Source organism: Myotis brandtii, unplaced genomic scaffold, assembly GCF_000412655.1.
Source record: "Myotis brandtii unplaced genomic scaffold, ASM41265v1 scaffold827, whole genome shotgun sequence".
Lineage (NCBI taxonomy): Eukaryota > Metazoa > Chordata > Mammalia > Chiroptera > Vespertilionidae > Myotis > Myotis brandtii.
In genome coordinates, this window is record NW_005371360.1 from 860,906 (window position 1) to 876,632 (window position 15,727).

Here is a 15,727-nt window from a genome sequence, read left to right on the forward strand (position 1 = left end):
TCCTGAACTCTGGTGTGGTACAGAGCAAGATCCAAATTTGTTCTGATGCAAACGCAATGAGTAACCAAGGGAAAAAATCTCAGCCCGAGAAGCCTGGATCAGGTTTCTCTGCCTTGATTTATGCCTTAATTGACCTAAAAAACAAAGTGAACTTTGCTTGAACATGCCCACTCAGTGGGGAAAGTCAACTGACAGGAGCCATTAGCAACCTGCCATGGTTTCCTCTGCAGACAGCCCCACAGAGCGAGCCCTTGGTGAGCCCTCAGAGCTGTCCCCAACTGACATGATGGTGGTGCTGCTGGGACTTGTGACGGAACGGAGGATTTCTGTAGTCACAAATGCTGAAACAGAGTGTGCGTGTGTGTGTGTGTGTATGTCAGATGCAGGCCTTTACGGTTGTGCTCTCCATTCATAAACCACTCCCCCGAGACCTGGCTCCCTCCCATGATGACTTCACAATCCATCCTGAGGTTCCCTGCTAGAACACTTGATCTTGTATTGGCCAGCCTGGGGAACAACTGAATTTCTTGGGATTAGAGTCTCCAACCCAATGTCCACAAGGACAGAGAAGCCACGTTCCTCAGAGATCAACATTTGGACTGGCCACAGGTGGAAGGTGAGGACCCACCAGTCTTACCAAGTGGGCACTAGCAGTGAGAGGGGCCTGAAATAGCCCACATGAATCTGGTAGAGTAGCTGCCATGACACAATTTCTGCAATCTAGCCGTCTGCTCTTCGCAGTTGAAAACCCTCAACCATCCCAGTTGGAGATGCCTCTAAGTTGTGTTTTTCAAACTAGGCAGCAGCAGAAGGCTTCAGAGTCTCTCAGGCAGGTCCACTTCAAGGTCATCTGTTCTTAGTGCCTGAGAACAGATGACCTGTTCGCAAAGGCTGAAGATAAAATAACTAACAATACCTGACTCAGGAAGAGGTCCCAGGAGCTCCTCTGCCCCCAACCAAAAAAGTGACCACCTCTTAATTATTGCCCTGCCAGCTCTCGTGTCAGGGCTGTGATGCTAGAACACTCTGGCAGTAAGTGCCTCCTGGCTGGAGTCATTACTGAGCTTCTGAGTACACTTCATTATCCCAAACCCACTTCTATGCCATGAAGGACCGTCTCCCTGCTATTCCCCACCCATGATAAAAACTACTACTTCTTTAGCCACCACACACTGATTCCTCCAAATTGTCAAAATATGACTCCAATCTCACCTTGGCCGAACACGGCTTCTTCTTGCGCCTATGGTTTGGTGCCTGTAACTGAATTTTAATGGTTTCCTTAAGAACACAGGGTACTGGTGACGTGACATAGAAATTGCTAAATGTCTAGGGTTGTGATGCCCTGGAAGGCTGCCTTGCATTCTGTATGGCAGAGTGGGGCCCTCTGTTTTCTTGTTAAGAGTCATTTTTCAATGTCACGACATTGGGGGTACCTAGAGGATGGAGTTTACAATCCTGAATATATGATGATGTTTACCTTTCCCAACTTATCAAACTCCAAACACTCAAGACATTTCTTGTTCTTGAGAGTTCACAATCTTCTCCACCTATTATCTTCAAAAGCCTTCTTAATACAAAGATAAAGAGCTCAGGGGTTCCCTCTGGATTCAAAGAAGAGTCTTCTCTTCTTCCTGCTTTGATTGAAGACAAGCAGCTCACAGCCTCACCACAGTCCAGACACAATCAGTCTTGCAAAGCAATTTGTGTTAGACATCTCCTCTTCCTACAGATTAAGGAAGCCAGAGCTCCTTGTGTTTCTAAGACACTGAATTGGAAGGCCCGGATTCAGAGAGAGAAAGAAAAAATGGAAGGAAGGAGAAGGGGTCCAATTTGATTTGGAAAGTTCTACCCACTACTCAATTCCTCTTTTGACCCCTCGTGTCTATTTCAGGAAACAGGACTAGCTTTTTGCTATGGGCATATATTTATCCAACTAGACAAGTCTCCATGTAAAGGGGACCTAATCTTCTCTGATTTTTCAGCAGCAGGAATTAAAGAGAGCTGGAGAGATCTGGACACCTTTTAAGTTATCAGCTGCTTATATTCTAAAGTCTGGATCTGAGGGACTCAGAGGGAAAAGGGCCGGTTTGGGTTGGGACCCCTGGGCCATGGAATGGAGGTGGACTTACCCCTGCCAGTTCTCGTGGAAAAGGAGGAAGCTGGGCTTCAGGAGCGCTGGCTGAAGCGCTAGCGGGGGCAGGAGACTCTAGAGCATGCTCACCAGTTGACTCAGGGTGACCTGGGCCATGGTGGGGAGCCTCAGCCTCCCCCTGAGGCTCCACTCCCGAATCCGACAAGTCTTTTTGCTCTGCAGAGGACTGGGAGCAAAAAAGACAATTTTCCTTCAATGTAAATAAAGGCTGCAACATGGGGCAGGGGATGGGGGCAGGGATCGGAGGCCTAGAGATGGCTCCACCTTCAGCAATTCCTGCCCAGGAGGATGGGCCAAGAAAGCAGGCACAAAGTAAAATGAATGTGGACTTCCTGCTGTTTGACTTTACAAGGAGCTTTAAGGTGTGCAGGAAGTCTGAACCTTTGTTTTCAAAAGTGCAAGGCTTGGCATGGAGCTACTCTGCTTATGGGCCATGAATGAAGAAAAACACTCCTAGTGACAAAAATGGGGACAGTGCCTCTATCAGAGGGGAACAGGGATGATTACAGGTTAATAACACATCTCCTCAAAGATATGATCAGGGAAGCTGCCCTCAGCACCACTTCCATCTGCTAGGAAAGGTGGATAAGTAGGCCAGGGACACCACACAATCAAGCATAGGCGTCCAGGGCCAAAAGCTTCTGCATCTCACCCTAGTTCTTCCATCAACTTTCAACTTGTTCTGCTTAAACCTGAGATGAAGGAAGAGCTTTTCTCATTTCAGTGAGTGCAGGTGTGGGGTGACTAAAGGACCTGGCAGAGACATGAAAAGCCAGTTTTGTATTGGTGGGAGGGTGGGAGTTTAGCTGGAAGAGGGAGCCCTTTGGCTTGGGATTTCCCCAGGCTCATTCCAAACACCTTGGGCAGGGGCTTATTTGGAAAACAGCCAGGATAAGAGAAAGCTGGCTCCAGAAGTCTTTGTCCTTGAAAGTACAACACCCCTGGCATTCTTTGAGCTGGTTCTTGGGCTTCTGGGGATTGCTTCAGTGGGCTGAGAGCTCTGTGGCCAAGACTCTTTTCTTGAGAAGTGGGTTATAAAGTTGGTGTCCTGCAACAAATGGGCTCCAATTCCCAAACCTCCCGCATGGCATCGCCCACAAGAAGCCCTTTCTCTTACTTTGTGAACTAAATGACCACAGCGCTACCCTATCCAGCCACCCTGCTAACGCTGCCGTGTTTCTTCTGGGTGTGAAGTATCTGAGATCTCTTTAGATAGGTGTTGGGGCTATTTTTTAACATGTGAGCCTTTTGGATGAAAGGTGCTATATAAAAAAGATTTAAGAGAACTTTCAAACATTCTTAGGAAAGCAATAGCAACACAGTGTTAACTCATGCACACATCTAAAAAGCCACCAAAAGCAACCCTTCCTATCTAGGGAAGATCCACAGACTCAAAGACCTTCCCAAACTGTTCCTCTAACCTTTCTGGGGCACCAAGGTCAGTTTGCCCATTAGTCGGCTGCTACTTTATGGTTAGAAATTTAACACCCACCAAAAGAAAATTAAACCCAGAGCTTTGTGGGAAACTGCCTATCTCTCTAATTAGAACCAGTTGGTTTGTTGTTTTTTTAAAATCCCTGCTTTTAAATGTCAGTGCTTCCTTTCAAATGGGAAGTTGAGGTGAACTTAGTATCAATTAATTCATGACATCTGGGCAAAACTGTATTTAACAATTTACTGAGGATTATGAGCAGGTTCTAGCTTGTAAAAGTAGAAACCGCCCTGACCGGTTTGGCTCAGTGGATGGAGCGTCGGCCTGAGGACTCAGGGTCCCGGGTTTGATCCTGGTCAAGGGCATGTACCTTGGTTGCGTGCACCCCCAGTGGGGGGTGTTCAGGAGGCGGCTGATCGATGTTTCTCTCTCATTGATGTTTCTAACTCTCTATCCCTCTCTCTTCCTCTCTGTAAAAAATCAATAAAATATATTTTTTAAAAAAAAGTAGAAACCAAATGTATACAGTATCTACTGAGCTGACTGTTGATGCTTCTACCTTAGTTGCTTTCTTATTTATTCACAATTCTTCTACTCTCATATATATTTTTAAAAAATCTCTGCTTTTAAAACATAAATGTTCAAATGTCCTCATAGCATGGTGGACTCAAGATGACCAAAAAGAAATACAAATGTTGTTCCAGCATTTTTCTCCTTGGGTCCGAGTGTTTCTGTTGGACAAGAAAGTAAGCTCTAAAGAACCAAGATAGGACCTGTAGTTTTTCAACATGTTTATTAAAATCAGACATCAGATCCAGACCCTAGATCATATATCCTAAACTATATGTGGCTGACAAAAATAACAAACAAAATAAAAACATGCACATAGGGTATACTTGTTACACCAACAATAAGCTTCAAAACTAGGTCTAAACATACTATACCGCATTTTCAGCAATACCGGAGTTTCTGCTCATAAGCATTTCTGTTACAGCTTTCTGTCTTGTTACCAAATGGGCATTATCTTGCCAGTGCAACCGCAATACCACCCCCCTTCGGATTAACAAATGTTTGGAAGATAAACTAACTGAAAGAAACATTAAAAAAAAGTTTTATTGATTTTAGAGAGAGAGGAAGAAAGAGGGAGGGAGAGAAACATTGATATGAGAGAGAAATATCAATTGGTTGCCTCAAGTATGCATGGAACCCGCACCCTGGGCATGTGCCCTAACCGAGAATTGAACAAAAGACCTTTCGGTGCATGGTACAGGGGACAACGCTCAACCAACTGAGCCACACCGGCCAGGGCTGAAAGAAACACTTAATCATCACATACAATAAGACAACCTACTAAATGAGATTCAAATTCTCTACACATTAAAAAGAAAAAAAAATTGCGTCCATTCAAGGCAGTTAATAAAAGGTGTTTTTTTTTGCTTTAAAAACACAAATGCATGTAGCCCTGGCCAGTGTGGCTCAGTTGGTCATCCTGTACACTGAAAGAATGCAGTTAGATTTTAGGTCAGGGCACCTATTTAGATTGTAGGTTCAGTCCCAGGTTGAGGTCCCAGGTTGGGGCAAGTATAAGAGGCAAACCAATGTTTTTTTTCCCTCTCTCAAATCAATAAACATATCCTTGGGTGATGCTTAAAATTTAAAAAACAAACAACTCATTAAGAAAACCACACAAATGCATGTAAACACAAGCATTTTGTGAAGAGCACCACCTTGAGGAAGCCTGGAGACATGGAAGGAAGTAAAGACAATAATTGTGCATTATGACTGGAGTTCAGACTGTGGAAGGCTTTCTCTAACTGGGACAATAGGAGGATTTGACAACTTGACCTGTGTGTCACCAGCAGGCCACTATACCAATTTGTAGTTTGCTATGAACACATGGACCATCAATGGAACTGATATAAAATGTTGTGTGGCTTTACTACCAAACAAAAACACCTAGCTGGCAGCTTATTTGTTTTTAAAATTTCAAATCTTTTATCCAAACAATAGCTGGGCCTGTGGTGTGCTCTCCTTTGAACGGGGTTGAGGGACAGGGGCTCTTTGAAACACACCCATTGGATGGTTTAGAGACTGTTTACTGACAAGGAAGTTAATGGCCTCACAGTGACAATGGGAATACTTGATCTATGTGGATCAAGAAGTGGCTCAAAAAATAGCTATAAGGGACATTTTGGTGACAATTAGGACAAATTATATATTGGAGGAGACTTCTGAATGGTCATTTTCTTATGGGTGACAATGACACTGGGGCCATGGAGAGGAATGACACACTATTCCTAGGAAACACCTGCAGAAGTATTTAGAGAGGAACATCAGATGGGAGCAAATTACAGTTGAGTGCTTTCAGCATTTATGACAAAGATGTTAACAGTGAAGCCAGGTGAAGAATACCTGTGTCTTCAGTACTGTTCTTCCATCTTATCTGATAATTTGAAAATTTCAAAATAAAACGTCGAAGAGAAAGAGGATAAGAGTGTGCTCAGAAAAAAGCAGCCCCAACAGTCTTTTCCCAGTTCTGCTTTTGCAGTATGAGAAGGGAATGGGGCAGAAAGAATGAATGAAACTGGAAGACTCTCAAACTCTTACTTTGGCAAGAAGTCTTGTGGATGATCCTTGAAGACCTGCCCTTCCATCTTTCTTGAAATGGGAAGTTAAGGGGAAACAAAGCTACCTGATTACTGTTTACTTTCCACCTTACTCTTGTGCTGTCAAAACGATAGAGAAAGAAAAGATTCTGAGTCCATTTAGCCACTATCTATCTACCTGACAGCTCAGAAAGCACCCCCAAAGGACAGTCACAAAGGCTTCTCCAGCTTCTGCTGTTAAACAGAGAGGTTTCCCACACCCTTTCGATGATCTTGGGACAGAAATGGAGAGCTGAATTCTGAAAAGCTGCAGATCAGTTATTTTTAGAAGCCCATTAGTGTTGGCTCTGAGTCAGTATTGTGATAAGAACTACATTTGTATATTTTAAGTTGATGATGACCATCTTCCTAGCTACTCTTCTGGTTCAGTCATCCATTTACATAATTTACCTCAACTTTATGAAGGCAATACATCTAAGTTATCCTTTGAATTACAAAGCAACAGAACCAGAAGGAAAGGGGAGTGGGAGGAGGTAGAAGAGGATAAATGGTGATAAAAGGAGACTTGCCTTGGCGTGGTGAACATATACAATACAATATACAGATGATGTATTACAGAATTGTACAACTGAAACCTATATAATTTTATTAACCAATGTCACCCCAATAAATTCAATAAAAAAGTTAAAAAAAACTAACTAAACCAAAAAACCAAAGCAAAAACCACCTCAACTGCGAAAACAGTAATAAAACAAGAATTAATTTTAAAAGCATTTTAAATTCAGCCAAACATTTATTACATTTTAGTTTTTCATCCTTCCAGCTGTCCAAAAGTCCTCAGGTTTAAAGAACTATTAATTCCTAGTGCTCATTTTAAATTCAGGGTCGGCAAATTTTTCTGTAAAGGGCCAAAAACTAAATATTTTTGACTTTGCAGGCCATGGGTCTGGGTCCAAATTACTTCACTCTGTTGTTACAGTGTGAAATCTGCCTCAGTAACTATGAAGGGGATAGGCATGGCTGTGTACCAATAAAACTTTATTTACAAAAATAAGCAGTGGTGCCAGGCCTTAGTTTGCTGACCCCCATTTTAAGCTAAAAATGATTCAAATGATGGCCGCAATAAAACTCAAAATGCTAGAAAACCCCGACTTAATGAAAAACCTCAGAAGTGACTACATCTAAAAGAGAAATCAAATACATCCATTTCTAAAAAGCTACAGGAAACACATCAGCCTTTCAGTGACTGACCCTTTTCCAAAGGAGGGATGTTTAAAAACACAGGTAAGTAAGCTGTATGTATGTGTCAGGGCGCAGGGGAGAGGAGACAGCAGAGGTTGATGTATCTTGAAAATACCACCTGGAAAGCCAAAACAAAATGGGAAGAACATTTCCTCAGGTTTGGCTATTCTTTCTTCAGCAAAGAATTAACAATGGGGATGTTTAATGTGAGAACAAGCCCTAGAAGATAAAACCCTGCCAAAACAGAAGGCTCCAGTGCAAGGGGGTGTGGGTTTAGGGCCCCTCTCCCTCCTGTCCCCTCAGTACATAAGCTTTCTTCCTGGCATAGCACCTAAATGTTTTCCAGGAAACTGGGCTGCACAGAAAGAAAAGTCTGGCCTCTCTTCTCAGACCAAAGGATAAAGTCTACAAAGCAGTAGCTGGACTGCTGGGAGTGCCAAATCACCAGACTAACTGACCCAACCTCTGAGCCGGCCACCTTGCCGGGGAACTGGGGGATCCGCCAGAGCACCCGGCCTGTGGATCCCCAGCCCTGAGCCAATTCTCAAATTCTCTTATCAACAAGATTACAAATGGATTTCAGAACACACTTGGTCTCTCTGAAATCGTGCCATGGGCATTAAATTATCTGTTGTCCTGGGCCCTGGGTGGGGCGGGATCATCCATGTTTTTGACAAATAGAGGGAGTCCTCACATCAGCTTGGGAAGCATCGCCACAAAACATCAACTAACTTTGGACACAATCCCAACCTTCCATACTGATTTATCAGGTAAGGATATAAAACCTGTGACTTCAAGACAAACAACATGCAAAGGTAGGTATGCAACTGATGTACCAATCAGGCCTTTGACAGGCTGCCAGCTCATCACTATGAATTAGACAAGGTATTTCCAACAACAATGTGACCAAGACATTTAAAATCTAAGAAGAGGAAGCAACCCAACAAAGATGGATGGTAAATATACAATCCAAGTCAACTAATAATTATCCTAAATGCATTTATGCCTTGTTGGTTGGGGCCAAAAAATGTCTCTAAAATCTTTAAAGGTCCTGTTTTTCCTCTGTAACCACCATTGCTCTTTCTCCTTCTCGCCTCCCCTCCCCCCACTTTCTCTCCCACTTTCTCCCTCCTTCTCTCCCTCCTCTCCGTCTTCTACCTTTTTTCTCCTACTAATTTTCTTAATGTACAGTATTTCTAAATCAAATCATTAGGAATGAGGAGAAAGTTTTCTACCACCGTTTTTAAAGCAGGGTCTCTGAACCCTTTCCACACACACCTATCTCAACCATTCACCATGGTAACCTAAAGCCACTGGACCTTTTTCTTCCAAGCTCAATGTGAAGGCTTAAAGGGCAGAAGTCTCCTTTGCTATGTGACCTGGGGAGAGAGAGCTCTAGGAGAAAACAAATGTGAAGAGAGAACATACCAGCCCCTTACCTTTTGTCCTTTATCCTTCTGAAACACAAAGACGGGCGGAGCAATGGCAGGTTTTTCTGCAAAAAGAAAAATTGGTGTTTTTCCCCCCAACACTATTTCATACAGTAAACAAAGCTATAATTATAAGTTAAAAATAAAAAACAAACCCATATAAAACTAGTAACCCCAAAGGACATCAAATCACCTAAAAAATACTTTCATAATGAGGAGGTGTGGGGTTTCAGTTTGTGACAATTCAACACTTAATGGTAGGATACGTATGCATATTATACACCAATAAAAAGGCTTTAAGACTCACTTAGGCCTGATCAAGGGAGAGCGGTGGGGAGTGTGGTGAGCTGCAATACATTGGAGGTGGCAGCTATTCAATGCCACCAACTGTGGTTCTGAAGGAATTCAGCTCAGGTAAGTCAAATCTTTATATGGCATCTCCTGAATTTCAAATGCTGGAGACTAGTTTAGGGTTGGTTATTTTTTTTTTAATCTGCAGGCCAGCTGAGGCCAGGGAGCAACCAGTTTGCAATCTCTGTCCACACAGCTCATGCTTGTTGGAGAACCCCGGCCCACATTCCACCTGGATCTCTAAGCGAGCAGCCATTAACAAAAAAAGAATTTATGGAGCTGTAAAAGTCTGAGAGTCCATCTTGCATGTCTGCTGAAGGAAAAGACCCTTTGGGATGCCCTGTCAGGGCTATGCCGCCTATTTTCTCAGGCAACACCATGTATCTCCTATCCAGGGGCAGCCCAGGAAGCCTCTGCAGCCAGCTAGGGGATTGTAACCGAGGACCACCTTAACCCATGGGGGAGGCCCCTCATCGTCTTGGACCTGGGCATGTGGCTCTGGGTGTGCTCATGAACCCTGTGGGGTGTGTTTAGGGTCTCCTTCAGCATCCAAGGGCCGAGAGAGGAGGGAGGCCAGGGGAGTCATGAATTTGGGGAGCATCTGCACAGTCCTGCTGTCAGAGCCTCCAGTCATAGGAGACTTAGATTAACCAGGAACCTACATTCACACAGCTTTGCCCCAGCAGGACTGCTAGGTAGGAGGGGGACACGGTTCGCAGTTCATAAGAGTGCTCATATAGGGAGCTGGTAGAGTGCCTGGTCTAGAGTGTTAGGGAAATATCACTGAGATGAGGTTGCTGTGCGAAGTCTCAAGGAGAAAAGCCTGGCAGGGGTGAAGGCACGGAGCCCAGGGGCAGATGGTGGCCATGCCAAGGATTTGGGAAGTGGTGCAAAAGGAGTGGGGGAGACATGGTGGTTGGTTTAGGTTTAAAATGAGAAGTGTGGGGAAGAGGCCATGTGAAGAGACCAGTTAGGAGGTGACAGCGATTACCCACAATAGAAATGAGGTGAAGAGGAAGTTTGAGGAGGAAAAAGGACAAGACCGAGACAAAATCAAACGGATCCTGTTCCACTCCCCGTCTCTTCAAACTCCCCCTTCTTGGAGAAGCAGGACAGGCCCCAGTCTTCACTTTGAGGCAATGGCCCACTGATGGTGACCATTCCCTCTGCCGCGCTCACTGAAGCTGCACCATAACCGAGTTAGATTCACCACAACAGTCCTCACTGTGCACAGCCCACAATGGACACGGGTGAATGACATGTGTGAGACCAAAGTGCTAAAAGGAGGAGAGTAAGGGTCACCATCAAAGTTTCCATGCTACCCTAAGCAGCCATCTCCTGGCACAGTGCATAGTTGCTGCCTGACAAACCAGGATGGGTGGATGAATGAATGAATGGACAGGCCTATGCTAGACAATAAATGACAGCAAAGAAATGCTGGAGGGACTCTGGGGATGGCAGCAGCTTATTTACACTTGTCTACTACGGGAAATCCCAGAGACGTTCTGGTGCTGCCCTATAAACCACAAACCCAGCATGAAGGGCTGGAGGTCCAGGCCCCGCCTTGCTTCTGTCTTCAACTCCTGGCCAGCAACAAGGCACTGAGGCGCACAGGGAGAAGCCAGGGTTTTGGCCAGCCCAGCACCCCAACCCCTCATTTTCTTCAGGGAAGCACTCCTCCCCCACCTCTGTGTTTCAGATGGAGCCTAGTCCTGGCTCCAGGCCTAAGAAGTACTGCAGGCCCTTACCCCAGGGGACACTGTGACCCTTGAATAAGGCCAGGCTGCAGATGGTGAATGAGATTCAGGTCCAGGAATTTTGTTGGAGCTACTGGGGAAGGGGAGCTCTCTCTCTGCTGAGCTGGTGGGAGGTAACCCTGTCATCAAAAGGGACCTTAGACTAGAGCCAATCCAACAGGAAGCAGGGGAGGAAACTGAATCCCATCGCTGGAGGCCCAGGGTCCAGCCGGCCCACAGCTAACCCCACCCCCAAGACTTTTCAGCTAAGTCAACAGAAGCTGATTTTTGTGTAAGGCACTCCGAGCTTGATTTCTGCCCCTTGTCTCCAACAGCCTCCAGCCTGAGAGGTTGCAGACTTCACTAAACTCACGCTATACTTCCTAGGAGAAACCTTGGACTGGCCTCACAGCAGAAATCAACAGCTGATACACTATGTATTTATGGGTTTATGGTCTCTTTCCCCTACTAAGATGTCAACTCTAGGAGACTGGAGACTGCCGGTTCCCCCTCCCTGTCCTGTGGTGTGAGAACATTACTTGACAACCAGAAGGGATTCAACAAATATCTGATGAAGGGATGAGCAAGGGGAGAGGGCACTACAGAAAACGACTGCCAGGCTAGATGAAGAGACTAGATGAAGAGAGAACCATTTGGACAGCAGAGGAAGAACTTTCTGATCTGCAGGCACATAGGAGGGTAACTGCGGGCAGCCTGGGACAGGACAGGACAGGACCATGTGGCAGGGTCCAGGCATTAGCTGGGAGAGGTCCCATCTGAAGAACAATTCTATACTGCAACTGGCATGTTGCTAAGCTGGGGCAGTGAGAGGTTATGGAGGGGACCATGGGGCCTGAGCTCTGAAATCAGCCACCCAAAGAACAGGATCACCAGCTGAGATCCAAACAGATCCACCCTTGCCACCACCATCTCAGTTCAGACCTTTTTTGTCTCTATTTTTACCCCCGTAAGTTCGGCTTTTGCAGAGCAGCCAGAACCATGGTGTGAAACACATGCTTAAAACTCTGCAGTGCCCTCCCAGACTAGGGTTGGAGCTCCTTCAAACAGGCCATCCCCACCTGACCATTACTGTGGCACTGTCCCTTGTACACCCCATGCTTCTGTCACACTTCTGGACTTCGGCCTGATTTAGTCCCTCCACCTAGAACACTATTCTCACTTTCTCTTCCCTTAGTCAACACTCATTCATGTATAGATACCATCTCCTTCAGGAAGCCCCTAGTTTGAACTGTGCTCCCAAAGCATGCTCTGGTTTATATCCTGCACTGATCCTACCTAGGCTACTTGTCAAGGAGACTGGGAGACTACTGACACAGCATCCAAAACAGCTCTGCATCCCCAGCCTGCCACCCAATGTACATCATATAAGCATCATTCAATAAATGTTTGAACTAAACTCCCTCTGTACTTCTTCATGTGCATAACACTAGCTGCTATGTAATCACAAATATCTATTAAACCCTTATTCCATGCAAGGCATCACGGGAAAAATGGGAACAAGCTGGGGGCAGAAAACTTTAGGGTAAAACACCCAATTTAAAGGGAGGAGTGTGTTTGTATACATGGCCCGGAGCTTGCAGTGGGTTATTTATCTGCTCACTGGCAGCATCTACCCCAGGAATATAAACTCCGCATAAGTGAGGCCTTTGTTGTGTTCACATCCATATCTTTAGAGCCACACATTAAATATATGCTCAATAAGCAGTTACAGAGTAAATGAAATGTCCTTCATTGTCCCCATGGCCACGACTGGGGAAGCGGCAAGTGCTTTGGCAGCCCACCTGGGGTCCCCCTGGGACCCCCCCCCACTGAGAGTAGGTTTGGCAGTCATGACAAACACAACCACTGTACTAAAACGTAACAATGAACTTTAGCCAGTCAGCTCTCCACCAAACAAAGCATCAGAGTTACACATATTTCATTTCCACTCAGCTCCAATAAGACCAGAAGTCCATAAATTGCAAATTAGTACTGATAGTACAAAATAACGATACGCACCCCTTCCAAGTAGGATGGTTCTGCACTTATCAGAGTAGTCACAGATGGTTTTTAAAAACTGTCCCCCATCACCAAACAGTTTCTGGTTGTCAAGCAATGAGGCTTCTATGATCTGCTTGAACTCCTAGCCCAGACACCAGAAATTTCTAGAGACCCAGGCCACCACAAAGACCTAAGATATTACAATGTTAATCACATGCAGACGATTCAATCCAGATTCTGCCAACCAGGTGTTTTTGTTCTGTGAGATGCTCCCTGATGAAATTAGTTTGTAAAAAAGCAGCTCAGCCGGAGCATTGGCTTGACACATCAGCACAGGAAGGGTTAAGAAAATAAAGGGTGGCCCTAGCCCCGTGGTTGGCAAACTGCGGCTCGCGAGCCACATGCTGCTCTTTGGCCCCTTGAGTGTGGTTCTTCCACAAAATACCACGTGCGGGCGCGCATGTACAGTGCGATTGAAACTTCGTGGCCCATGCGCAGAAGTCGGTATTTTGTGGAAGAGCCACACTCAAGGGGCCAAAGAGCCGCATGTGACTCGCGAGCTACAGTATGCCGAGCCGCAGTTTGCCTACCACTGCCCTAGCCGGTTTGGCTCAGTGAATAGAGCACCAGCCTTCGGACTGAAGGGTCCAGGGTTCGATTCTGGTCAAGGGCACGTATCTCGTACCTTGGTTGTAGGGTCCTCCCAGGCCTGGGCCCGCATGCAGGAGGCAACCAATCGATGTGTTTCTCTCACATTGATATTTCTCTCTGTCTTTCCCTCTCTTTTCCACTCTCACTAAAAATCAATGGAGAAATATCCTCGGGTGAGGAAAAAAAATCCCTAGCTGGTTTGGCTCAGTGGCTAGAGCGTCGGCCTGTGAACTGAAGGGTACCAGGTTAGATTCTGGTCAACGGTACATGACTTGTTTGTAGGCTCAATCCCCAGTGGGGGGCATGCAGGAGGCAGCTGATCAATGATTCTCTCATCACTGATGTTTCTCTCTCTCTCTACCTCTCCCTTCCTCTTGGAAATGAATAAAAATTAAAAATTAATAAAAAAAAAAGAAAACCAACAATGCTCTGGCTGGTGTGCACAATGGTTAGAGCTTTGGCTCGGGCACAGGTTCGATTCCTGGTCAAGGGCATGCATCTGGGTTGCAGGTTTGATCCCCAGCTAGGCGCCATGTGGGAGGCAACCAATCAATGTCTCTCTCTCACATTGATGTCTCTCTCTCTCTCCCTCTCTTCCCCCCCCTCCCTCCCTCCCTCCCTCCCTTCCACTTTCTTTAAAAAAGAAATCAATGGAAAAAATATCCTCGGGTGAGGAGTAACAAAAAAGAGAAAGAAAACAGTAAAGAAATCTGTTTAACCAAATGTTGCCCAAAGTTGTTTGACCAGGGAAGCCTCCCTTCCTAGAACACCTTCAGACAAGGCTTGAGAACTGTGTTCCATGGGTGACTATGGCACATGCTGGTGCGTGCAGTGGGATGGGATTCAGAGCCCCCAAGTCACCTCAAACAATAGCCCCACCTCTGGGTGGCAAAGGCTCTACTGTCTGGGATGTGTCTGGTACTTCGGCCTCACAGCAGTTTTCTAAGTGCTACATGACAAGTCCAAGATGGCTACTGCTCAATTCAAATGCCTCCTGCATCCTTTTCTAAGTGCCCTTCCTCAGCTATCCACCAGCTCAAGCCCAACTGTGATCCCAGATAACGATCACACAACCCAGTGGAGCAAAGTTCAGGCATAGGCAAACTGTGTGGAGGGAGCGGGTCTCATTGGCCAGAAGCTGAAAGGAGCGAGCCCCTGACGACATCCTGGCACACAGCACCAGCTTTCCCTCTGTCCTCTGTCATCCTCCATCTAACTGTGAAGTTCAGATGCAAAATGGTTCAGCCCAGTTTTGATCTCCGAGGGCAGGGTCTGTGTATTGAATCTAGTCTTTGCAGTCCCTGTGATGGGCACGGATAGGTTAAGTCCAGGCACAGAAAGTTGCCAATTTCTGCTCTCAGGGCCCTGCTTCCAGAGGCATTGCTGACATGACTATGACTGTCAGGGTGCTTCGCCCAGTCATTCCAGCCTGGGACCCACTTCCCCAGCTACACCACTTGCTATGTTCACAGATTCAATCATAACATTCATTGGCAACTACAACCTTCAACAATTCCACACACCCAAGTACCCACTGTGCGCCAGGCATCATACTGGCTTCTATAGTGTGATGGTGACACAGAGACATGTCCCCTGCCTCCCAGAACATGATGTCAGACTTAGTTGAATGTTATGACACAGGATGCGTAGAAGGGACTTACAGCACAGAGCTTGAGGTGAGCACTCAAGGTGGTGAGCCTGCAAAAAAGGGAGTGAATTGGGGAGAGCTTCTTGGAGGAAGTGCCATTTAAGTGGAAGGACGAACAGCATTTAACCAGGTAACCTGGAGCAGGGAGAAATGAGGCAGCAGAGAGCAAGGAGCACTGGATATACTTGAAGGTTAAGGTGGCACCAGTAGACAGACTTCAGACCCTTAAGGACAGTTGGGAAAACAGACCACTGAAGCCCAGGGCGATAGAAGTAAAAGGCACACTCTTCCTTCGCTAGGTCTGAGGTCTGCACATTCACATGGCACGTTTGAGCATAGTTCCTGGAAGGTAAGCACCAATCACACTCAGGCAGTTCCTTTTTAAAAAAAAACAAAAAAAACCACACACCTTTATTGTTGAGAATATTACAGGTCTTGCCCCCCCCCCCCCCCCCCCCCCCCCCCCCCCCCCCTCCCC

The 15,727-nt window shown here is 45.9% G+C and overlaps 1 protein-coding gene across 10 annotated transcripts in view; it reads right to left on the reverse strand.

Moving 5' to 3' along the window:
• RANBP3 (RAN binding protein 3) overlaps window positions 1-15,727 on the reverse strand; it is a 62,002-nt gene that overhangs the window by 29,441 nt on the left and 16,834 nt on the right. For 6 of the 10 annotated variants that reach the window (XM_014531901.1, XM_014531899.1, XM_014531900.1 and 3 more), the window contains exons 2-4: window positions 8,872-8,927; window positions 2,130-2,318; window positions 1,213-1,260 (exon numbers count right to left, since the gene is read on the reverse strand). In XM_014531901.1, the coding sequence (XP_014387387.1) occupies window positions 1,213-1,260; window positions 2,130-2,318; window positions 8,872-8,927 (293 nt within the window). The remainder of the gene's footprint in view (window positions 1-1,212; window positions 1,261-2,129; window positions 2,319-8,871; window positions 8,928-15,727) is intronic. The other 4 variants (XM_005884396.2, XM_014531898.1, XM_005884397.2 and 1 more) reach the window with 2 other exon arrangements.